Source organism: Salvia hispanica, chromosome 2, assembly GCF_029641045.1.
Source record: "Salvia hispanica isolate PSC_SH4W2 chromosome 2, Shi_PSC_v1, whole genome shotgun sequence".
NCBI lineage: Eukaryota > Viridiplantae > Streptophyta > Magnoliopsida > Lamiales > Lamiaceae > Salvia > Salvia hispanica.
In genome coordinates, this window is record NC_142693.1 from 25465230 (window position 1) to 25490239 (window position 25010).

At 38.2% G+C, this 25010-nt stretch overlaps 4 protein-coding genes and 2 pseudogenes across 4 annotated transcripts; 1 reads left to right on the forward strand and 5 right to left on the reverse strand.

The window, feature by feature from the left end:
* Positions 1-8729: 8729 nt before the first annotated feature.
* Positions 8730-13257, forward strand: LOC125190368 (receptor like protein 27-like; annotated as a pseudogene).
* Positions 13258-14599: 1342 nt separating this feature from the next.
* Positions 14600-16373, reverse strand: LOC125190375 (NAC domain-containing protein 53-like; annotated as a pseudogene).
* A 1288-nt stretch (positions 16374-17661) lies between these two features.
* LOC148931919 (uncharacterized) lies at positions 17662-19038 on the reverse strand. Its single transcript, XM_089064945.1, has 4 exons — positions 18224-19038; positions 18033-18111; positions 17766-17945; positions 17662-17706 (listed from the first exon to the last, which is right to left on the reverse strand). The coding sequence occupies exons 1-4, from the start codon at positions 19036-19038 to the stop codon at positions 17662-17664; spliced, it is 1119 nt and encodes a 372-aa protein (XP_088921071.1).
* Positions 19039-19653: 615 nt separating this feature from the next.
* LOC148931920 (uncharacterized) lies at positions 19654-20991 on the reverse strand. The gene is made up of 3 exons (XM_089064946.1): positions 20177-20991; positions 19758-20064; positions 19654-19698 (listed from the first exon to the last, which is right to left on the reverse strand). Exons 1-3 carry the CDS (start codon positions 20989-20991, stop codon positions 19654-19656), a joined length of 1167 nt encoding a protein of 388 aa, XP_088921072.1.
* Positions 20992-21606: 615 nt separating this feature from the next.
* Positions 21607-22944, reverse strand: LOC148931921 (uncharacterized). The gene is made up of 3 exons (XM_089064947.1): positions 22130-22944; positions 21711-22017; positions 21607-21651 (listed from the first exon to the last, which is right to left on the reverse strand). The coding sequence occupies exons 1-3, from the start codon at positions 22942-22944 to the stop codon at positions 21607-21609; spliced, it is 1167 nt and encodes a 388-aa protein (XP_088921073.1).
* Positions 22945-23444: 500 nt separating this feature from the next.
* On the reverse strand, positions 23445-24897 carry LOC148931922 (uncharacterized). The gene is made up of 3 exons (XM_089064948.1): positions 24189-24897; positions 23892-23970; positions 23445-23604 (listed from the first exon to the last, which is right to left on the reverse strand). The coding sequence occupies exons 1-3, from the start codon at positions 24895-24897 to the stop codon at positions 23445-23447; spliced, it is 948 nt and encodes a 315-aa protein (XP_088921074.1).
* Between the last annotated feature and the right edge of the window lie 113 nt (positions 24898-25010).

Consider the following 25010-nt stretch of genomic DNA (forward strand, 5'->3'; position numbering starts at 1 on the left):
TCAAAATATTAAGACCCTTTTCACTCATATGACCAAGTCTATTATGCCACAACATGGCTTTATCACCCCTAACCACATTAGCAAGATTACTCACACAGGCCACAGATTGAGCAGAACACACATAGAGATTATACTTCTTCATAGCTTTAAACAAACACATAGCACCCTTACAGATTTTCATAACACCCTACCCCCACTTACCCTCAAGACCATCTTGTTCTAAACAGGTACAAGAAAGCAGGTTGTAACACAAATTAAGCACATAGCCATTACTGAATTTCAAACACACAGACCCAAGAATCTGACACTTTTTGTCATTTGCCATAGAAACAAAGGTATTTTCCACAGGTTTGAAATCAGAAAACACATTTTTGAAAGGAGAGATATGATAGGCGCATCCAGAATCAATTAGCCAGTCATTGATGGAAAAAGAACAGCCAAGAGTAGAGTTAACAGAAAGAATATCATGAGTCATGAAACAAACACCTTCAGAATCACCATTCTTAGCCAGGTTAGCCATGGAATCCAGTTGATTATATTTTTCTGTTTTCTAGGATTAGGACACTCCTTTTAATAGTGACCAACCTCACCACAGTTAAAACATTTTCTATTAGCCTTAGAATTCCTACTCTTACACCTGGACCTACTCCTGCCCTTCTTTTTACCATTCCCATTAGAGCTACTGTCCTCATTACCCCCTCTATTTTTAGATCTGCCCCTTACATTTAAAGCCTTTGACTGAGCAGATTTAAAAGCCCGATTTTCTTTAAGCTCAATTTCTTAGGATTTTAAAGAACTTATGATTAAATCAAGAGTGGTTGAATTCCTGCAATACTTAATGATAGCTTTAACATCATTGTAAGAATTAGGGATAACATTCATCAGGGCAATGCTAGTATACTCATAATGGTTTTGTCACCAGACCTTTGAACAAGTTTTTGAAAATCATCAATGTTATCCTCAATGTCCTTTGAAAGATCAAGTTTAAATTTAAAGAGTTTTTCCAGCAAATACATTCTTGATAACATTGAGGTTTCAGTGTACAGAGTATCTAGCTTTTCCCATAGCTCAGAGGCAGACTCAATGGTACTAACCTTTCTAATCACAGAATTAGAAAGGTTGAGTATTATAGTAGACCAGGCTAATTCATTCATTTCTATAGCCTTAACTGCAGACTCAGTATCAGGGACTTTACCCTCAACAGATTTGAAAACCTTTTGCTGAATTAAAACAAACTTCATTTTCTGTTTCCAAATCACAAAATTATTTTTCCCATTGAAAGGGACAATGCCAACTAGCTGGGACATTTTGAGAAAGATTTTAACACACACAAAAGTACCAGTAACCCAGAGAGCACAGCAAGCAACCCTGCTTTCACAGAGAGTGGTCTTAAACACACAACAGTCAAAGAGACCATTTAGAACAGATATGCGGGGGTTTCTCATGCAAGAAACACAGATGCACATAAACAGCAAAGACACACACGCACAGGAGACACCTCAAAGTGAACCCAGACTCAAGAATCAAGTCCAGAAGGAGTTCCTCCCTATCTGTCACGTGTACCCCGACAAGAGGATTCCCCAGTTCACAATCACCCAATGTATGGGGGCGCAGGGGGTCACTCAAGGCGGTTAAGGCACATGGTGGATAGGTAATTCACTCAAGAACACAGAGTGAAGCTCTGAGATACACACTTTGAGATTAAAGAAGCACTCAAAAAGCGGCAACGGAAGTAAGAAAAGCTGTAAAGAGCACCAAGAAGCATGCACAACAAACAAGAGCACAGAAGCCTAAGCCACGGCCAGTGGCAACTACCAGCAACAACTGCCCAATCCTAAAACTAAAAGGCTATAAAAGTTTTAGGGATCTAGGCAATTTACCAGAGCGGAAACCCTTTGTTAAGGAGAATCCGACTATACCTGAGAGCCTATACCGGAGGCTTGAGCTTTACTCTGAAGAGCCCACTTCCTTTTAATTTGCGATCCGACGTGCCCAAGTGATCTCCCCGTGGCTCTGATACCAATGTAGGGATCAGATCACCCGGAATTCACTAATTACCGGGACCTCTTTGTATTAGGTCAACACTGAGATGGCTAATCTCAGCAAGAACAAGCCAGTATAAAGACAAGAATCAAGATTACAAGTAATCTTAGAAACTAACTAACTATTACAAGTGTTTGTTCTTAATCTAAGCTCTATCAAAGATTAAACCCTAATCTGGAATCCAAGTTTGCACCGATTGAGAACCCTGCACACTAAGTACAGAAGAAATAAGACTAAGTACAGAAGTTAGTATCACAAGAAACTGATCCTTTCGGATCTAAACAAGAAATAAGACTAAGTCAGAGAAATCAGGCCACGATTGGCTCAGGTCATAGCAGTGACTGCACTAGGCCTCAGACCTCCCCAATCCTCACTACAAGTCACAAGGTGAGCTCTGTCGAATGATCTACACACCACAGATCAGTAAAACCCTAGATCTCACCGGTCATCGCACACCACGGCCATCTGAACACAAGGATTCACCACCGCTTCTCAGAAAACACAGATCAACACCAAAGGAACCTTCGCACAACTGTTCAGGCACAGAGGATCGGTCACAGAAGAAGACCGAACCCTAGGGTTTGAGAAGGAAACCGAAGAAGTTTCCTAACACTCAAACTAAACTGATATATCTCTTAGAAACTGAGAATCATCGGTGGAACCAAAGGCCTGAAGGGAAACGCCGGCTAAAACCGCCGGAAACGAAGAGAGAAGGGGAGGATCGACGGAGAGTTTTCAGAGAGAGAGAGAGTTCTGGAATGAATGTGGTAAGTGAGAAGGCACCTCTCACTTAACAAACACTCAACACAATCAACGGTCCAGGTAGGTGATCCGAGTGGAGTTGCCACGTGGCTGCGATCCAGGGAGTCTAGTAAGTCATTGGGCCACCAACAAATTGGGCTGTCAATAATTCTTATGGGCCCAGAAACAAACCAGCCCAAGCAGAATTAATAGAGGCCCAATAGAAGAGTCCAATATTCAACGGATTTCATGTTATTTTATCCTATTCACAGAACCTTGCAAAACTTCAACCTTTGGGAATATTAAATGTTGATTTTTGCACATATAAACTCTTAAGAAATGAAAAAAAATTCGGCTACTCCTCCACAGTTACTAACCTATGAGTTAGTCTTCCAATTGCATGTCTCATTCCAATACAATATACATAAACAAAAAAATGGAAACATAAATTAAGACCTCAACAGCTTTCAACCATCAAACTCATCACAATGCTCCTATAAAGAAAACATATATTTGTAGCAATTTAGTCGGAGATGCCAAAAGTTGTCAAATGGCCTGCTTTAAAATTACTTGGCCCTGCCCGGCCCCTTCAAGAAAACCCATAACGTACCAAATGTCACCAAAAATTACAATTTTTTCATAAACTTCACATAACTTTAAAACAAACGTTTTTGTCACATTAACAAGTAATCTAATACGACCAATTCAAAGTTCTAAAGCCAGAACAAAAGGTGGAGAATAATTATTTCCAAATATTGAGTAGGACTTAAAGGGACCACAAGTCAACTCCATGTGGCTTTGGTAAACCCTCATATACATTCTTTCATTTCTTCTATTCCAAATCATATAAGACTACTTAATTGTGGAATTTACAGAATACAGATTGTTTGTATAAAATCATAACCACAACAATATAAACTGAATTGACAATTAAGTAGTATATCTGTATATGCAGAATTTTATCAAGGTTCGTGTCCAATGAGGGGTGAAATTTTCAAGCAGTTACTTTATCCGTTTGGTTGTATGTTTAGTTTTCACCCAAAAAAAAAGTTTAAATTAACTCACTTCTAGTAAACTGTGATTGTGTGTTTAAAGCAACATTGTATCCCAAGTGCAAGTTAGTATGTACACACAAGAATTATCAATTTCCTCTTTCATAATGTTACCAAAGTTGTTGTCATTTGTATACTGATTTCTTCCTTCATTTCCACTACTCATTTGTGGTTCCACCACAAACCCTACATTCCCTCGTCACGTCAATTACTTGTTGGAGAAAAATCGATATGAATCCATCGGGTTCCACACGGCTTAATTTTATTAGTTTGATGTTGAAATCTCACTTTAATTAGTCATCTCTTAAGTCTGTGTTGAATAGTGTAACATGGAATAGCAGTGGCCTACCATGTGGAATATTGAACTAAACTTTGATGCTTCGACTCAGAAACGACAGAGACTTTGAAATTATAATGCAATGTGTTACTATTAGTCTATCATTAAGATAAAAGGTTAGAGGTCATTTACAATGTATATAACCTCGTTTGCGGAAATTATAACATTGAATTATCGTTGTGTCATTAACAACTAACCTCTTGGCCAATTGAAACTTGTAATCGTGTTTGTGGAAATTCCTGGTTAGGACTTAAGGACCTCAAGTCCACTAAGAATTGTAACCCACATATCATTTCCATGATTGTGGAATTTATAAATATCTTTATTTATTCAAGTGGTGGTCTTAAAAAAAGATATTCAAGTAAACTATTTAAACTCACATTCACCTATCATCATTTGTACAAAAAAAAAAAAAAGAATTATCAATATCTTCTTCGACAATGCATTCAAACTTCTTGTTGCTCATTTGTATACTAACTTCGTCCTTCATTTTCACTACTCATTCATATAATAACAAATGCCTCCGTCATCAGGAAATCTTGTTGCTTCAACTCAAGGATGAGTTGATCTTCAATTCTTCACTTTCAACAAAACTAGTGCGATGGAATGAAAGTGACGAGTGCTGCAAGTGGCCCGGTATTGAATGTGATGCTTCTTGCTATATCGTTAGTTTGCAGCTCAATAAAGAGTCTATTTCTGGTGGAATTGGGGATTCGTCGAGTCTCTTCAAATTTAAATATTTGGAGAAGCTTAGCCTCTCCGCAATTACGTCAATGTCAATACTTATATTCCCATCCATATTCCAAGAGGTATTCAGAATCTGACATATTTGACACACTTGGATTTGACATGTACATTCTTTGAAGGACAGGTTCCTATTGAAATTTTGTCCTTGACCCGTTATCTCTACCTTTTATTACATTATCAGCCTTGAGCACCCAAATTTGGAGATGCTTGTCCAGAATCTAACATGGCTTAGAGAGCTCTATCTTGATAATGTCTATATCAGTTCCTCTTATGAAAGGACAAAATGGAGCCACATTATATCTTCATATTTACCCAATCTCACCACTTTGAGCATGGTTGGATGTTTTTTATCTGGACCTTTGTCTAGCTCCTTTCTACAACTCCATTCTCTTTCTATTCTTTGGCTAGTTCATAATGATTTTTCAGCAGTAGCAGCTCCGGACTTGCTCGCCAGTTTTCCAAGTTTGACCGTCTTGGGTCTTTCTAACTGCAGTTTGAAGGGTTCGATTATTCCATCCACCTTTGCTAACCTAACCAAACTGATTCATGTCGATTTGTCATATAACTCCTTGACAGGCTCACTTTCTCTGACGCTTTTTGAAGATCTTTCCAATCTCTCTTATTTAGATTTGGAATATAATTCATTCTCTGGTAACATTCCCCACTCTCTCCTTGGTCTCCGTTCACTGCAGGGACTTGAACTTGGCTACAACCAATTTAATGGCACTTTTCGATTGGAAAACATTCGAAACCTTGCCAATCTTACACATTTTGGTGTATCTCACAATAAAATTTTGGTGTATCTCACAATAACTTGTCCCATTTCCCTGATTTCATCAAACATTTGAATATGGAAATGTTGGATCTCTCAAAAAATCAATTGGCGGGGGAGATCCCTAGTTGGATTTGGGGAACACAACTTGAGTATTTGAACCTCTCATTTAATCGTCTGACAGATGTGCAAAAGCCTTACCGTATGTCTGCTTCTCTTATAGAGTTATATTTGCACTCTAACCAGCTTAGGGGCGAATTGCACTTGCCCATTCCACTTCCTTCTAAACTCTCGTACTTGTCTATTGCTAATAACAGTTTAAGTGGATCAATTCCAACCTCCCTCTGCAATGCCATACACCTCGAAGTTCTTGACTTGTCTAAAAACAAACTTAGTGGTGGCATACCCCCTTGCGTACTTCAAAACATTACCATATTCCAGATGGGGCAGAACAACCTCAGCGGCATTATTCTAGACAATTTTTCTGTAGATTGTAAGCTAATACATTTCAATCTTAACAATAATACTTTAGAAGGAAGGATCCCAAGGTCCTTAGAAAGTTGCAGGTGGTTGGAGTTCATGGATGTTGGAAATAACAACATCAACGACACTTTCCCATGCATGTTGTCATCTTTGCAAGGGATAAATTTATCCCTTTCATGTATGTATAAAATATCTGAAATCATTGTTGTATATAACTAAAGTGTGAAATTCGTCTTTATGTGATTGTTCTTTTGACTAGGGCAAATTTCTAAATAATTTGAACTTTTACACAAATTAATATGCAAATAGATATTAATAGAAAAAACTGAAAGTAAGTATATCATTAAAGTATAAAATACGTCGTCAAGTCAATCCACTATATCACTAGTCATCTAAAATTTCATTTGGTTTCTCTGGTGGAAAACCACAAAAAAATCCTCTTACATGTCATTGAAAGATTTCCCCAATTAGAACAAGAAAAGATTCCATAAAGAAAATGACAGTATCATATCGTCGTTATATAATAAGAATAAAGAAAAAAAATACTAGTGCATAATTATATGTAAATAATGCCTCTAAAATTTAAATAAAAGTGAATTATATTAAATAAATTATTAATATTATTAATTTTATTATTTAGCAATAAAAAAGAGATGACATGATTTTTAGTTTGATTTTTAAAAAAAATAATATTCAATATAAAAATTAATTATATCTTAAATCTCTGGATATTTAATTTGAAAAGTTAGTTATTTTTAAAATTATTACAGAAATGCAAGTATGTTACTCCTATATATTACTAGTAATATATTTTATATAAATTTATATTTATGAACCTATTTCGTTTCCACTTATCAAGCCATCTTTTGGAAATTACAATACTGAAATATCCATTTTGTCACGTTAGCAACTACTCCCTCCATACCTGAAAATATGTCACTTATTTTCATTTCCGTCCGTCTCTAAAAATTTGTCTCCTTTCACTTTTACCTTTTTTTGTAGTAGACTCTACATTCCACTAACTCATTCTCACTCACATTTTATTATAAATCTAGGACCCACATTCCACTAACTTTTTTAACACACTTTCTATTACATTTCTTAAAACTTGTGTCGGGTCAAAAGGTGACAAATTATGAGGGCCGGAGGGAGTAAATTGTTTTTGACCAATTCAAAGTTCTAATGTCATAATTTTACACCAAAGGATTGCTTGGCTAAGAATATTATAGGTAAGTTGACGCAATATAGCTTTGATATTATAGCCACATATCACTTCTATTATTTTCTTCAAATCCAAATCATGTAGACCTAGCTACTTGTGGAATTTCAAAGTCTGCAATTTAGTAGTAGTAGATTGATAAACGTAAGAGATGAAAATTTTGTTTAACTCATTTTTTTGAATGCTATGATAAATGTAGTGACTTTATACATTATATGTGCATAATGTTTAGTTTTCCCGATAAATTTTTTTACCTTAACTCATCCTAATAGAAAATTATTTTTACAAGTTAGAAAATTATTTGATTAAAATAAGCCTCTTACACTCTTGAAATCTATGTTGATAGTACTTGACACCATATATAGCATTGGCCCACTATGATGAAAATTTAAACAAATAGTGCATCACTTTGCAGCTACAATCAATGTTCTAAAATCAATGCAAATTAATGACGAAATCTTTGAAATTATCACTAAGATAAAAGGATAGTTAGTAGTTAGTACTTACTTCGTCCATGAAGTATAATATCATATTTTCATTTGGGTTTAGTGCAAAAATATTTACAGTTCTCATGATTAAAAAAAAAAAAACAATTTTGAATTGCTCCCTTTTCATAAAAAATACTCCTACAATTTTCTATCAACTTTTAGATTGGCAATGGTGAATGGTGATATTAGAGAAGCTCTTTTTCATGTATCTAACCGTGTTTGGGAAATTATATTAAATGAAAGATCATTTTGTCACAATATCAGCCTAAACTTACGGGTGTTTTTTATCTTTAAAATGATTTCCATTTTCCTCCATTTCCTTTCATTCTAAATAACACATTTTCCTTTTTGCAATTTCCTACTTTAAATGATACATTTCTTAAAAATGAAACATTACTATCGCTACTTTTTTCTTCTCTTACTTTAAATAATCTACTTACTCACAAAACAACACTATATAAAATCTAATGTCGAATAAATAATGTTCCAAGTAAAGTGAGACAGGTACATTATTTGATTAGCACTTTGAGGACCTTAAGTCAACTCAGTGGAGGTTTGAAAACCAAATCTCACTTCTATCATTTTCTTCGCATCCAAATCATACACGTCTACTTGTGGAATTACTATTAGGTAAACTTTTCCAAACCCCAACAAGGCTCGAATTCAATAAGAGACGAAAAAAAAAATTAATTCCATTTTCACGAGTGCTAAATGTAGTGACTTTATACATGGTTTTTGAAGAACCAGAATTGAAATAAATATATAAAGTAAAATACAAAAATAATGATAAGCGGTGGTCTTAAAAAGATATCCAAGTAAACTGTGATTGTCTATTTAAACACACGTTAATTCACCTATCCCATTTGTACACAAAAACAGAATTATCAATATTATCCTCTTTCACAATGCTTTCAAACTTCTTGTTGTTCAGTATACTATACTGATTTCATCCTTCATCTTCACTACTCATTCCTATAATAACAAATGTCTTCGCCATCAGGAGATGTTGTTGCTACAACTCAAGGTTGAGTTGATCTTCGATTCCTCTATTTCAACAAAACTCGTGTGATGGAATGAAAGTGATGAGTGCTGCAAGTGGCCCGGTGTGGAATGTGATGCTTCTGGCTACGTCATCAGTTTGCAGCTCCATGAGGAGGCCATATCTGGTGGAATTGGGGAATCGACGAGTCTCTTCAAATTTAAATATATGCGGGAGCTTAACCTCGCCTACATTGACATGAGCTACTACACTAATCGCATTCCAAAAGGTATTGTCAATCGGACCTATATGACACACTTGGATTTGTCATATGCTAGTTTTGGTGGGCAGATTCCTTCTGAAATTTTATCCTTAAAGAGATTGGCTTATCTCGACACCTCCGGCTTCCCTAAAACATTAGTTCTTGAGAAGCCAAATTTAGAGATGCTTGTCCAAAATCTAACGGGGCTTAGAGAGCTCTATCTTGACGGTGTCAACATCACTTCCTCTGACGAAAGGAGAAAATGGAGCCACATTATATCATCACATCTACCCAACCTCACCTCTTTAGGATTGTCTTCTTGTGATCTACTTGGCCCTCTGGCGAAGTCGTTCGCGCAACTCCATTCCCTCTCGTTTCTTGAACTATCCTTCAACGATCTTTCAGCAGTAGCAGTTCTGGACTAGTTCAATTTTCCGAATCTGACCTACTTGATTCTTATGAGCTGCAATTTGAATGGTTCTGTTCCATCCACCTTTGCCAACCTCACCAAGCTGATTTATATCGATTTGTTTGCCAACTCTTTGACCGGCTCACTTTCCTCTACATCGTTTGAAGGTCTTTCCGATCTCACTCATCTGAATTTGAGGTCCAATTCATTCTCTGGTGACATTCCCCAATCTCTCTATGCTCTCCCTTCATTGTTGCTACTTTATCTTGGAGACAACCAGTTTACTGGCACTTTTCAACTCGATAGCTTGCAAAGCCTTGCCAATAATCTTACAAACCTTGACCTATCTAACAACAACTTGTCTGTAGATGTTGGAAGTGGGAACTCAAGTTCATACGGACGTCTCACGTTAAAACAGCTATACCTAGCTTTGTGCAACTTGTCTGAATTTCCATATTTAATCAAATTTATGGATCTAGAGGAATTGATTCTCTCAAAAAATCGTATTGCAAGTGAGATACCTAGTTGGATTTGGGGAACACGACTTGATACTTTATACCTCTCATCTAATCTTGTAACGGGTCTGCAGAAGCCTTATCATATCCCTGCTTCTATTCGGATCATAGACTTAGGCTCTAATCAGTTGAAGGGTGAGTTAGAGCTGTCTATTCCTCCGGAATCTACACTCTTGTCCTTGTCTCTTAATAATAACAGTTTAAGTGGATCAATTCCAACCTTCCTCTCCAATGTCACAAATATCGACCATCTTGTCTTGTCTGACAACAAATTAAGTGGTGCCATTGAAAGGTCGGGATTTTGCACGCGTGTCGTAGGCACGTGTCCCTTCCTATTCAACAAGATTTATAAGTTCCCACTTTCCAAAATACTATTAATTAGTATATGGTAAGTTAGGGTGTCGAACCCACGAGGAACGGTAGCATCCGTTATGTATTTCCACACTTAAGAAGGATTTTGGCGATGCCGTCACGCTCTAAATTGGGGGTGGGAACTAAACTACGAAATATAAATAACACTTAACTAAGATTGGGAACTAAAAGTGAAAATAACATGCAAGTAAAAGAAAGCATTTAAACTGGAAAGCAGACTGGGCAAGTTGGTAAATTGGACAACTTAGAAGTGGCGAAAATAAGAACATTTAGCAGCAACTTGCATGAGCATACTAAGTTCAGAAAGCAAAAGGAACTAAGTTAAAAGACTAAGGAAAATAAACTAAGTGTTGGCTCCTAAAAGAAAGCTAGAAAACTAGGATTGTGACACTTAAAAGTGGCTAAACTAATTTAATCCTAAAAGCTAAACTAAATAAGATGTAAATGGAGGTTGAGTGCAGAAATTAACTAAGCTAAAAGGGCTGCCAAAAGTGAAAAGAAAGCATGTACTTGTTGTCTCTTAAACCTTATTACCCAAGGTGTAAAACCAATGGATAAAAGCCTACAACTAATGGTCCTTTCACTTAACTTCTAAAAGCTGATTTATCTCCTAATTCTACATCATAAGGCACATAAATTAAGGAGGAGAAAGAGAGTAGATGGCTGCTACATAATTAAAAATGCTAGAGAAACACAAGATCAACAATTAAACTACCTAAACATGCACTGAAAACACCAAATTAAAAGCTGAAACATAAAGACTCATTGAAGAAGATAAAGAAAGCTTAAGAACACTTAAACATGGTGGAAAAGAACCCAAGAACCGAGCTCATCAAACTCATGCCAAATCATACGAAAATGACACCCGACGAGGCACCGAAAACACACAATAACCATGGCTGATTTTTTTGAAACTTTTCCAACTCTCTCTCCATGTTTTTAACTACAAACAAACTAACTTGAGAAACTGATTTTAAAAGCTTGAAAGGATTTTTAACAAAACAAGAACATAAGCAACACTAGAACTAAACAACAAGCTAAAACCGGAAATTAACAAGAGCTAAACTTTAAAGCACATTAAATACACAAACACTTAGAGAAATTACTACTTGAAATAAGCTTTTAAAACAAGTCCAACAATAATTAAGAGTGAGAAAGGTGTAAAAGTACACCAAAGTTAGAACAAGCAACTAGAGAAATAAACACTATTACTAAACTACTACTACTTCAACCCATGATGAACAATGATCCTCGCAGCCTTGAAGTTGAAATCTCTCTTCTTAAGGAAGAGAGAAAAGTTTCCTAGAGAGAGAAATAGCTAAACTAAACTAAAGAGTGATAATTGACTAGTTGTTGGTGACTAAGTCTTTTTAATACATATATCCAATAAAAGATATTTCCCTTCGTTTTTACTCTCCAAGGACTGATATGGTCGTGTGTAGCAAGTGAGAATTGTCCTTGACAAGTGTGTGGAAGTGGCTTTAGTCATTTTCCCGTCAGGTTCAAACTAGCCAGTCCAACAGCTTGGCCAGTTTGGGTCTTCTTTGCCTTCTTCCTTCACTTTCTTCCATTCTTTGTCATTTTGCAAATATTCAACTAATAAGTGCGAAAAGTGCTCAAATCCGAGTGACGAAAACTAGTCTATCAGCCATCCCCGTTGGCCTACTTGAAAACATTGGAGTGATTGATTTGAAGCAAAACAACATCATTGGTAACATTCCAGATATTATTTCTATGGAGTGTACACTACGTTATTTGGAGCTTAGCAACAACAATTTAGAAGGAAAGATCCCAAAGTCCCTCGAAAGGTGCGAGTCATTAGCGTTCATGAATGTTGGGTACAACAACATCGATGACACATTCCCATGCATGCTATCGTCCACGTTAAGTGTTCTTGGTTTGTGCTCCAACAGATTCTATGGAGATGTGTCATGTCACAAGAGCTGGTCAAGGCTTCGAGTTCTAGATATATCTTCAAATAATTTTGGTGGAAGTCTGGAATCAATGAACTTCTCTAGTTGGAGTGGAATGATGATGGAGAATGTGTCGGATTCGTACTGAGCTCGAGTGCCAGTAACCATGAAAGGGATAGATTTAGAGCTGCTCAACGCGCGGGGAGACATTGCTATAATTGATTTGTCTCAAAATAATTTTCAGGGAAAGATACCAGATGCAGTTGGTGATCTTAACATACTTTTCCATCTCAACTTATCCCACAATGCCCTCAATGGGAGCATCCCAAAGTCATTTGGCCAGTTGAAGGTTCTCGAATCACTCGACCTCTCTGCAAACCAACTAACAGGCCATATACCAATGGAGCTTGGAGAGCTCACATTCATTGGAGTGTTGAATCTGTCATACAATAAGCTGGTTGGAATGATCCCAAAACGCCGCCAAATCCAAACATTTCCTGTTGAATCCTTTGAAGGAAATCCTGGCCTGTGTGGTTTCCCTCTTGACATAAGCTGCAGTCGTACCGATGACAACGACAATGGCCTGTCGCCACGAGAACATATAGAGAAGAAGGAGATTGAGTGGGAATACGTATCTGCTGCACTTGGATACGTTGTGGGTGTAGGGATCATTGTGTGGCTACTTCTATTTTGCAGAAGATTCAAAGAGAAATACTTTGGCAAAATAGAAGAAGTTGTTGAAGACATGTTCATTGCCAGAGACATAAGTAGACGGCGTGCAAGAATGCAAGCCAGGAATCGAGCCAGAAGGCAATAGTGTTTTCTTCACAAGCAGTTTCTGTTTGGTAAGTTTATTTATGCATATGTAGTTATTGACATTGTGTGTTAATGTTGTGTCTGTGTGTTTTGGTCTAAATAAGTGCAGTGATATATATGAGTACCCTAACGAGCCGAGAGATAGAGGCTGAAACGTGGGCTCGCCTACTCCATCACCCCAACCATCGCTCTCAAGGGCCGTTGCCAGACCTCGTTGTCACGTTCAATGACCACATCTTCTCCAAGATTCTGTGTAGTTGCTTTTCTTATTTACCCTTTAATTTTGGTATTTTCAATAATTACCATGTATCGAGTCGAGAATACTAAGAAGCTTCATTCTGGGTTAACAAAGCTTTCCCAGAATAATAAAGAGAATCGAACAACAAAGGATTAGATAAGTATAAATAGGTCTATTCTACTTTTATCCCAATAAAATAAATACAATATCCTCCATTCCAAGATCGCCTCTTGTAATCATCAATCACACCGACTTCACAGTGCTCTTTTGATGAATTGCATTTACTCCATATCAAAACAGATAATGATATATGAATCATACAAATGATAGCAATTAACTTAAATCAAATTTCAGTACCCTAGTGCTTCAAAATTATTCTACAGCCAATCACTGAAATTGAAAAAAAGCATAAGAAGAGAAAGGCTTACTTCTCTAATGACACATTTAGCTCAGCAAAATTAGGATTGTCAAATTAGAGCAGAAGAGATCAATTTTGCACAAAGAAATTTGAATATCAACAAAGGGATAAATGATTGTTCGTTATCTTTTAGCAGAAAAGATGGATTTTTTCTTTCATATTAATCCTTTTAGCAAATGTGGGCATGGCCCAACTCAGAGATATGGATATAAGTCCAATCCAAAATAAAGGCTTATCCAAAAGCCCATGACACCATGTGCCAAAAATCTTGTGAAACCTCAAAGACATGGCTCGGCCCGATCCAAAAATCAGCCCACTCATCAGACTAAAATATATCACTAGATATTTTTAATTCAAAACTGAAATGTTGGTATTTTAGTTTTTGGAGTAAAAGTTTTTTCTGAAAAGATCATTTTTTATATAAATATTTTAGCTGAAAAGACGTGAATAGGAACGTCAATTGAGATTACTGAATAGGATACGTAAAAATTTAACATTTTTTATATAAATATTTTGAAGGCAAATAATATTTGACCTAATACTTTTTAATAAAAGTTAACGTAACTATTTCAATCAAATATAATAGAGAGAAAGTACATAAAATAATAAAACTATTTTGATTATATATAGGAGTACTGGGAAAGCGATAATATATTTTTTAGAAATGACTTTTTTTTACCATAAAATAAGATCAATTTGTCAACTATTTAATGGTGTATTAAGAAATGCAGTATGCAATGTATAAGGTGATCCCTTCGGGACATCAAGCCCTAAATCATGACGGGGCGCCTTCTCCTATTCACGTCTTTCACGCTCCGCGTTTTCTTTGGTCAAGGCCTCGACCCAAGATTGAAGAATATCGATCATCGCTTGCGCTCTCATCAATTCAATCTTCATCCTCTCCCTGTCCATCGAGATCTCGATGATCTCGTTCTCCAAGTTGCCGATGAACGTGAGGTAGCCGAGAGGGATGGATTTTTCCAGTTCCGCCGAGTTAAACCTGGTCATGCTTCCTGGGAGGTTGTCGTTCGCGCCTAGGGTCTCTAGAAGGGGGATCTCTACAGGCGGGGAGTTGGTTTTCATCATCATCATTGTCGAGTTGGAGTCCTCGGATCCGTTGGCGATGCTGAAGTTTGGATCATCGCGCTTCGGTGAGTCCTCGGATCCGTTGGCGATGCTGAAGTTTGGATCATCGCGCTTTGGTCTCTTGACGTTGTCCAGCGAGAGGTGCTCCGGTTCGGGTGCAGGATCCCTCTTCGACAGCTGGAGAGGGACGCTGGGGGTATCGGCCAGGGCTACGAGAGGCTGCACATCCTGCAAAACATTTTTGAGAGAGATTGTAGGTAATACAGTAATTACAAGATCTCATGCTGCTAAAAAAACTCGAATTCACACGACAAACGTGCTTTTAACCGCGTCTAATTTTCATTTCTATCTATTTTCGTTACTTGAAAACATAAATTTCGATGCAATTAATGAACAATCTAAACCATAAAAGAAAGTCTTGCACCAAAATGAACAAAACATGCATAAGACCTGTTCGGTGTTTGTGCAATCTTCGCGCACCTCATCTTCCGCGGGGACCACAAGCGGGGAGTCCTCATCCCATTCCTCTTCGATAAACGGGGCATATCGGTCCCCATTAGGTGGTCCGGCGCCACTCTTGTGGAAGATTTTACAGAGCACAAATGCATCCTAATTGACAAAACAAAGACAAGAATTTCATTATTTTTTCTGAAGTTAGCATAAAATCACTGGGAATCGATGCACACCTATAGAACGCCTGCGTTTCCCAGTTCTGTGTCGCACAACCGGTACTCGTGCATCACCCAATCAGTCTGCTTTCCATCATGGACGCGCCCGATGTGGAAAACGAGCGTTTTCTTCATTCCAATGGACTCGCTCTTATGTTTCACCGGGCGATCCTTCCCGGTCGCCTTCCAGTACCCTTGCCCAGTGGTGCGATTTAGGCGGGATCCACTCCCGTACTTCTTATCCACAGGGCTAAAGAAGTACCACTCCAGATCTCTCGTCTTCAGCAACGAATACTCTATTTAGGCAACAAGATTATCATTACAATACAGACGCTAGTTAGAAATCGACGAATGTGTGTAATACACCATGCACGCGCACGCACACGCACACACACACTCATTCACAAGTTCAAACTTATTATACATATAAACAACATTCATTCACATCATCATTTCTTCATCTAAACTTGAAAAACATAACAACCTAAAAGCAAACACAAAAAAAAAAAAAACTAAAAAAAACAGGAATCTTCAAAGACTGCAACTTTACATCAAACAAAGCATGAATCTGCAACAATTATTTAAAAAAATATAAAAAGATTGAATCTCTTCATACCATCAAGCTCCCATGGTTCAGATTTGTAGACATCAATTTCACTAATAGCTTCAAACCTGAAAGGCATCCCACAAACTTTCCTCCTCAAATAATACCTCACCAACTCCTCGTCCGTTGGATGAAACCTGAACCCGGGCGCCAAAGAAGTCGGCGGAGGAGCCCCCATCGCCGCCGCCACATTGTCCTGCCCCGTTTCCATCCCCAAGAATGCTTTTTTTACAAAATTACACCAAACCCAAAAACAACACACACGAAATTGGTGGCAAGAAACCCCTTTTAACACTTAAATGCACTAAAAATGCACACAAAACAGGAAAAGAAAAGTTGGGTTTTTTAATGGAAAAAAGAGCAAGAAAAATTGAAGGATGGAAGAGAAATGGTGTGTGTGTAGATTTTGCAATATGTTGTATGTGTTGTATTGGTAATGTTATATATATAGTGTTTCCATAAGTTTCAAATTTATGTATTTCCCCTTGTACTTTGTATCAATTCTATATCTCACCCTTCTCCCTCGAAAATAACGAGTATCAAACTTTTATTTAAAAGCCCGGATGAAAAATGTGCACTAAAAGGCACAAACCAGGAAAAAAAAAGTAGGGTTTTTAAATGGAAAAGAGAGCAAGATTTGTGAATGGCTTTCAGGGCTTGCACAGAGGAGAAATGAAATGTAGAAAGGAATTTTGGATTGGTTATTGGGAGATTTTTTACCCAAATTGGGGTGTGGATTTTGGCCAAGAGGCTCAAGAAATGAGAGTGTGTGGTGTGTTGTAAGGATACTTGCTTGACACTTAAATAGATATCAAAGCAAGAAATGTTGAAGGATATAAGAGATATGGAGTGTGTGAGCGTGACATATATAGTTGTTGGATATTTGACACACAAAATATAGGAACACTCAACAAAGATGAAATATGGAGGATAAGTATTTATAGGCTTCACACAAAAGGATTACAAAATACAATCAAACGTGCTTCTGCACAACAACAAAAACTCTCACAATTTTCCTAACTTAGAACTACGGCTCTTTTCCACTCCAACTCACACAATTCCTTTTCTTTCTTTCTATCTAAGAGCTTCGGCTCTTACAAACACTCACTCTTACTTTCTCTCTAACAGCTTCGGCTCTTACAAACACTCACTCTTCCTTTCTCTCTACTATGAGCTACGGCTCATTCTCTCTAAATCTCATTCACTACGTTTCTTTTTTTTCTCTTATGATTGATCTTACAATGAACACAACTAGACTATTTATAGGAAAATATTTGCTAGCTATGATATACATATGCACTACGTCACCCACTTTATTAATGTAGAAGATAACAAATGTTATCCACTAAATCCACCTCCTAGTGATCAATATGGTACGTGGCTTTCATGTATCCATGAGGAAACAAAATTTCATCCACATATGATAAGTAGGTGATGCACCTACTTCATCACTTCCACCAAGCCTTTTCTTAATATTGAAGTAATTGAGTTTAATAAACTCAACATCCTCCCTTAAACTCAATTCTTCTTGTCTTGCGCAGTATCTGCATAGGCAAGATTCGCATCCATATTAAAACAAATAAGATTCACATTTTCTTCTCACAGCTCCATCAACTTCTTCAGTAGCTTCATTCATATAATCCAGGTCGCGCATTCTTCTTGGCTTTCCACCTAGACCTTGAGATGATTCAGGTGATTCTGGTTCTTCAATTTCACGTGCATCTTCATGTTTATTCCCGCACATGTGATTACTTGCTCCAGTATCCAAGTACATTGTGCTATACTGATCACCCTCAATTTCTTTATATGTAAAAAGGGAGATTGAAATTACCTCAATTTCTTTATATGTAAAAAGGGAGATTGAAATTACCTGCTCATCATTATCTCCACCTTCGGCATAATTGACTTGTTGATTGGCCCTGGTATTTCCGGCTGTTGGACACTCATAGCTGTAATGCCCGAATTCGTGACAAGTATAACACTCGACATTTGCTTTATCTAACCCTTGTTGATTGTAGGTTTGAGAATAACCGCCTCTGTATTGTCCATAAGAATTTCGACCTCTGATAAGTAAAGTTTTGACATCCTCCCTCGTTTGGATGATTCCAGCCTCGTCCTCCTCGACCACGATAAGCTCGACCTCGGCCTCGGTCTCGGTTGTATCCACCATGCGATGTCCCAGGCTCAGACTTCTTATCTTCTTCAATTGACATCTTCGCTTGTAGCATATGCTCAAGTGACGGAATGATCTTTTTCTTCATGCGTTCCTCGTGGACTTCCAAGCGGCTCTGCAGTTGGTCGATTGACATGGTGTTGAGATCTTTTGATTCTTCGATAGCCGCAACGACGTGCTCAAATTTCAACGTCAAGGATCGAAGAACTTTCTCAATGACACGAACATCTTCAATGTTCTTCCCTTGCCTTTTTATTTGATTCACAATAACTAATGTTCTTGTGAAGTAGTCTAAAATGCTCTCCGTTTCAGACATGGCCAAACTTTCGAACTCGCCACGTAGGATCTGCAGTCGAACTCGTATCGCCTTATCAACGCCCGTGAAAGCATTCTTCAGAATCTCCCAGGCTTGTTTCGACGTGGTGGCTGCACTTACTTTCTGAAACGTGGTTTCATCAATACCTTGATAGATATTGAATAATGCCTTCTTGTCTCGTTTCCTTGCATCTCTGAGGGCATTCTTCTGGTTGTTCGTAAGTGCATCTTCGGCTTCTTGGGAAGCAGGTTCGGTGTAGCCGTCTTGAACAATATCCCACAACTCTTGTGATTGCAACAAGACTCGCATCTGAATACTCCAATTTCCATAATTGTGTTTCTCTAATTTGGGAATTTGGGGCTGGACCATGTTCAACGTTGCCGCCATAGGTAGGATCGAGTGGCTCTAGATACCAGATTTGTTGGATATTTGACACACAAAATGTAGGAACACTCAACAAAGATGAAATATGGAGGATAAGTATTTATAGGCTTCACACAAAAGGATTACAAAATACAATCAAACGTGCTTCTGCACAACAACAAAAACTCTCACAATTTTCCTAACTTAGAACTACGGCTCTTTTCCACTCCAACTCACACAATTACTTTTCTTTCTTTCTATCTAAGAGCTTCGGCTCTTACAAACACTCACTCTTCCTTTCTCTCTACTATGAGCTACGGCTCATTCTCTCTAAATCTCATTCACTACATTTCTTTTTTTTCTCTTATGATTGATCTTACAATGAACACAACTAGACTATTTATAGGAAAATATTTGCTAGCTATGATATACATATGCACTACGTCACCCACTTTATTAATGTAGAAGATAACAAATGTTATCCACTAAATCCACCTCCTAGTGATCAATATGGTACGTGGCTTTCATGTATCCATGAGGAAACAAAATTTCATCCACATATGATAAGTAGGTGATGCACCTACTTCATCACTTCCACCAAGCCTTTTCTTAATATTGAAGTAATTGAGTTTAATAAACTCAACATCCTCCCTTAAACTCAATTCTTCTTGTCTTGCGCAGTATCTGCATAGGCAAGATTCGCATCCATATTAAAACAAATAAGATTCACATTTTCTTCTCACAGCTCCATCAACTTCTTCAGTAGCTTCATTCATATAATCCAGGTCGCGCATTCTTCTTGGCTTTCCACCTAGACCTTGAGATGATTCAGGTGATTCTGGTTCTTCAATTTCACGTGCATCTTCATGTTTATTCCCGCACATGTGATTACTTGCTCCAGTATCCAAGTACATTGTGCTATACTGATCACCCTCAATTTCTTTATATGTAAAAAGGGAGATTGAAATTACCTGCTCATCATTATCTCCACCTTCGGCATAATTGACTTGTTGATTGGCCCTGGTATTTCCGGCTGTTGGACACTCATAGCTGTAATGCCCGAATTCGTGACAAGTATAACACTCGACATTTGCTTTATCTAACCCTTGTTGATTGTAGGTTTGAGAATAACCGCCTCTGTATTGTCCATAAGAATTTCGACCTCTGATAAGTAAAGTTTTGACATCCTCCCTCGTTTGGATAATTCCAGCCTCGTCCTCCTCGACCACGATAAGCTCGACCTCGGCCTCGGTCTCGGTTGTATCCACCATGCGATGTCCCAGGCTCAGACTTCTTATCTTCTTCAATTGACATCTTCGCTTGTAGCATATGCTCAAGTGACGGAATGATCTTTTTCTTCATGCGTTCCTCGTGGACTTCCAAGCGGCTCTGCAGTTGGTCGATTGACATGGTGTTGAGATCTTTTGATTCTTCGATAGCCGCAACGACGTGCTCAAATTTCAACGTCAAGGATCGAAGAACTTTCTCAATGACACGAACATCTTCAATGTTCTCCCCTTGCCTTTTTATTTGATTCACAATAACTAATGTTCTTGTGAAGTAGTCTAAAATGCTCTCCGTTTCAGACATGGCCAAACTTTCGAACTCGCCACGTAGGATCTGCAGTCGAACTCGTATCGCCTTATCAACGCCCGTGAAAGCATTCTTCAGAATCTCCCAGGCTTGTTTCGACGTGGTGGCTGCACTTACTTTCTGAAACGTGGTTTCATCAATACCTTGATAGATATTGAATAATGCCTTCTTGTCTCGTTTCCTTGCATCTCTGAGGGCATTCTTCTGGTTGTTCGTAAGTGCATCTTCGGCTTCTTGGGAAGCAGGTTCGGTGTAGCCGTCTTGAACAATATCCCACAACTCTTGTGATTGCAACAAGACTCGCATCTGAATACTCCAATTTCCATAATTGTGTTTCTCTAATTTGGGAATTTGGGGCTGGACCATGTTCAACGTTGCCGCCATAGGTAGGATCGAGTGGCTCTAGATACCAGATTTGTTGGATATTTGACACACAAAATGTAGGAACACTCAACAAAGATGAAATATGGAGGATAAGTATTTATAGGCTTCACACAAAAGGATTACAAAATACAATCAAACGTGCTTCTGCACAACAACAAAAACTCTCACAATTTTCCTAACTTAGAACTACGGCTCTTTTCCACTCCAACTCACACAATTACTTTTCTTTCTTTCTATCTAAGAGCTTCGGCTCTTACAAACACTCACTCTTCCTTTCTCTCTACTATGAGCTACGGCTCATTCTCTCTAAATCTCATTCACTACATTTCTTTTTTTTCTCTTATGATTGATCTTACAATGAACACAACTAGACTATTTATAGGAAAATATTTGCTAGCTATGATATACATATGCACTACGTCACCCACTTTATTAATGTAGAAGATAACAAATGTTATCCACTAAATCCACCTCCTAGTGATCAATATGGTACGTGGCTTTCATGTATCCATGAGGAAACAAAATTTCATCCACATATGATAAGTAGGTGATGCACCTACTTCATCACTTCCACCAAGCCTTTTCTTAATATTGAAGTAATTGAGTTTAATAAACTCAACATCCTCCCTTAAACTCAATTCTTCTTGTCTTGCGCAGTATCTGCATAGGCAAGATTCGCATCCATATTAAAACAAATAAGATTCACATTTTCTTCTCACAGCTCCATCAACTTCTTCAGTAGCTTCATTCATATAATCCAGGTCGCGCATTCTTCTTGGCTTTCCACCTAGACCTTGAGATGATTCAGGTGATTCTGGTTCTTCAATTTCACGTGCATCTTCATGTTTATTCCCGCACATGTGATTACTTGCTCCAGTATCCAAGTACATTGTGCTATACTGATCACCCTCAATTTCTTTATATGTAAAAAGGGAGATTGAAATTACCTGCTCATCATTATCTCCACCTTCGGCATAATTGACTTGTTGATTGGCCCTGGTATTTCCGGCTGTTGGACACTCATAGCTGTAATGCCCGAATTCGTGACAAGTATAACACTCGACATTTGCTTTATCTAACCCTTGTTGATTGTAGGTTTGAGAATAACCGCCTCTGTATTGTCCATAAGAATTTCGACCTCTGATAAGTAAAGTTTTGACATCCTCCCTCGTTTGGATAATTCCAGCCTCGTCCTCCTCGACCACGATAAGCTCGACCTCGGCCTCGGTCTCGGTTGTATCCACCATGCGATGTCCCAGGCTCAGACTTCTTATCTTCTTCAATTGACATCTTCGCTTGTAGCATATGCTCAAGTGACGGAATGATCTTTTTCTTCATGCGTTCCTCGTGGACTTCCAAGCGGCTCTGCAGTTGGTCGATTGACATGGTGTTGAGATCTTTTGATTCTTCGATAGCCGCAACGACGTGCTCAAATTTCAACGTCAAGGATCGAAGAACTTTCTCAATGACACGAACATCTTCAATGTTCTCCCCTTGCCTTTTTATTTGATTCACAATAACTAATGTTCTTGTGAAGTAGTCTAAAATGCTCTCCGTTTCAGACATGGCCAAACTTTCGAACTCGCCACGTAGGATCTGCAGTCGAACTCGTATCGCCTTATCAACGCCCGTGAAAGCATTCTTCAGAATCTCCCAGGCTTGTTTCGACGTGGTGGCTGCACTTACTTTCTCAAACGTGGTTTCATCAATACCTTGATAGATATTGAATAATGCCTTCTTGTCTCGTTTCCTTGCATCTCTGAGGGCATTCTTCTGGTTGTTCGTAAGTGCATCTTCGGCTTCTTGGGAAGCAGGTTCGGTGTAGCTGTCTTGAACAATATCCCACAACTCTTGTGATTGCAACAAGACTCGCATCTGAATACTCCAATTTCCATAATTGTGTTTCTCTAATTTGGGAATTTGGGGCTGGACCATGTTCAACGTTGCCGCCATAGGTAGGATCGAGTGGCTCTAGATACCAGATTTGTTGGATATTTGACACACAAAATGTAGGAACACTCAACAAAGATGAAATATGGAGGATAAGTATTTATAGGCTTCACACAAAAGGATTACAAAATACAATCAAACGTGCTTCTGCACAACAACAAAAACTCTCACAATTTTCCTAACTTAGAACTACGGCTCTTTTCCACTCCAACTCACACAATTACTTTTCTTTCTTTCTATCTAAGAGCTTCGGCTCTTACAAACACTCACTCTTCCTTTCTCTCTACTATGAGCTACGGCTCATTCTCTCTAAATCTCATTCACTACATTTCTTTTTTTTCTCTTATGATTGATCTTACAATGAACACAACTAGACTATTTATAGGAAAATATTTGCTAGCTATGATATACATATGCACTACGTCACCCACTTTATTAATGTAGAAGATAACAAATGTTATCCACTAAATCCACCTCCTAGTGATCAATATGGTACGTGGCTTTCATGTATCCATGAGGAAACAAAATTTCATCCACATATGATAAGTAGGTGATGCACCTACTTCATCACTTCCACCAAGCCTTTTCTTAATATTGAAGTAATTGAGTTTAATAAACTCAACATCCTCCCTTAAACTCAATTCTTCTTGTCTTGCGCAGTATCTGCATAGGCAAGATTCGCATCAATATTAAAACAAATAAGATTCACATTTTCTTCTCACAGCTCCATCAACTTCTTCAGTAGCTTCATTCATATAATCCAGGTCGCGCATTCTTCTTGGCTTTCCACCTAGACCTTGAGATGATTCAGGTGATTCTGGTTCTTCAATTTAACGTGCATCTTCATGTTTATTCCCGCACATGTGATTACTTGCTCCAGTATCCAAGTACATTGTGCTATACTGATCACCCTCAATTTCTTTATATGTAAAAAGGGAGATTGAAATTACCTGCTCATCATTATCTCCACCTTCGGCATAATTGACTTGTTGATTGGCCCTGGTATTTCCGGCTGTTGGACACTCATAGCTGTAATGCCCGAATTCGTGACAAGTATAACACTCGACATTTGCTTTATCTAACCCTTGTTGATTGTAGGTTTGAGAATAACCGCCTCTGTATTGTCCATAAGAATTTCGACCTCTGATAAGTAAAGTTTTGACATCCTCCCTCGTTTGGATGATTCCAGCCTCGTCCTCCTCGACCACGATTAGCTCGACCTCGGCCTCGGTCTCGGTTGTATCCACCATGCGATGTCCCAGGCTCAGACTTCTTATCTTCTTCAATTGACATCTTCGCTTGTAGCATATGCTCAAGTGACGGAATGATCTTTTTCTTCATGCGTTCCTCGTGGACTTCCAAGCGGCTCTGCAGTTGGTCGATTGACATGGTGTTGAGATCTTTTGATTCTTCGATAGCCGCAACGACGTGCTCAAATTTCAACGTCAAGGATCGAAGAACTTTCTCAATGACACGAACATCTTCAATGTTCTCCCCTTGCCTTTTTATTTGATTCACAATAACTAATGTTCTTGTGAAGTAGTCTAAAATGCTCTCCGTTTCAGACATGGCCAAACTTTCGAACTCGCCACGTAGGATCTGCAGTCGAACTCGTATCGCCTTATCAACGCCCGTGAAAGCATTCTTCAGAATCTCCCAGGCTTGTTTCGACGTGGTGGCTGCACTTACTTTCTGAAACGTGGTTTCATCAATACCTTGATAGATATTGAATAATGCCTTCTTGTCTCGTTTCCTTGCATCTCTGAGGGCATTCTTCTGGTTGTTCGTAAGTGCATCTTCGGCTTCTTGGGAAGCAGGTTCGGTGTAGCCGTCTTGAACAATATCCCACAACTCTTGTGATTGCAACAAGACTCGCATCTGAATACTCCAATTTCCATAATTGTGTTTCTCTAATTTGGGAATTTGGGGCTGGACCATGTTCAACGTTGCCGCCATAGGTAGGATCGAGTGGCTCTAGATACCAGATTTGTTGGATATTTGACACACAAAATGTAGGAACACTCAACAAAGATGAAATATGGAGGATAAGTATTTATAGGCTTCACACA

What these genes read in the sequence shown, in the direction of transcription:
- LOC148931919 (XM_089064945.1), bottom strand. Translation starts at nt 19,038, where the DNA reads ATGGCGGCAACGTTGAACATGGTCCAGCCCCAAATTCCCAAATTAGAG. An exon ending in GTGGAGATAATGATGAGCAG is followed by an intron (nt 17,946 to 18,032) that starts GTAATTTCAATC and finishes GAGGGTGATCAG; the next exon opens with TATAGCACAATGTACTTGGA. An exon ending in CTGAAGAAGTTGATGGAGCT is followed by an intron (nt 17,707 to 17,765) that starts GTGAGAAGAAAA and finishes TTGCCTATGCAG; the next exon opens with ATACTGCGCAAGACAAGAAG.
- LOC148931920 (XM_089064946.1), bottom strand. Translation starts at nt 20,991, where the DNA reads ATGGCGGCAACGTTGAACATGGTCCAGCCCCAAATTCCCAAATTAGAG. An exon ending in CAAAACTTTACTTATCAGAG is followed by an intron (nt 20,065 to 20,176) that starts GTCGAAATTCTT and finishes CGGGCATTACAG; the next exon opens with CTATGAGTGTCCAACAGCCG. An exon ending in CTGAAGAAGTTGATGGAGCT is followed by an intron (nt 19,699 to 19,757) that starts GTGAGAAGAAAA and finishes TTGCCTATGCAG; the next exon opens with ATACTGCGCAAGACAAGAAG.
- LOC148931922 (XM_089064948.1), bottom strand. Translation starts at nt 24,897, where the DNA reads ATGGCGGCAACGTTGAACATGGTCCAGCCCCAAATTCCCAAATTAGAG. An exon ending in TGAGCCTGGGACATCGCATG is followed by an intron (nt 23,971 to 24,188) that starts GTGGATACAACC and finishes CGGGCATTACAG; the next exon opens with CTATGAGTGTCCAACAGCCG. An exon ending in GTGGAGATAATGATGAGCAG is followed by an intron (nt 23,605 to 23,891) that starts GTAATTTCAATC and finishes TTGCCTATGCAG; the next exon opens with ATACTGCGCAAGACAAGAAG.
- LOC148931921 (XM_089064947.1), bottom strand. Translation starts at nt 22,944, where the DNA reads ATGGCGGCAACGTTGAACATGGTCCAGCCCCAAATTCCCAAATTAGAG. An exon ending in CAAAACTTTACTTATCAGAG is followed by an intron (nt 22,018 to 22,129) that starts GTCGAAATTCTT and finishes CGGGCATTACAG; the next exon opens with CTATGAGTGTCCAACAGCCG. An exon ending in CTGAAGAAGTTGATGGAGCT is followed by an intron (nt 21,652 to 21,710) that starts GTGAGAAGAAAA and finishes TTGCCTATGCAG; the next exon opens with ATACTGCGCAAGACAAGAAG.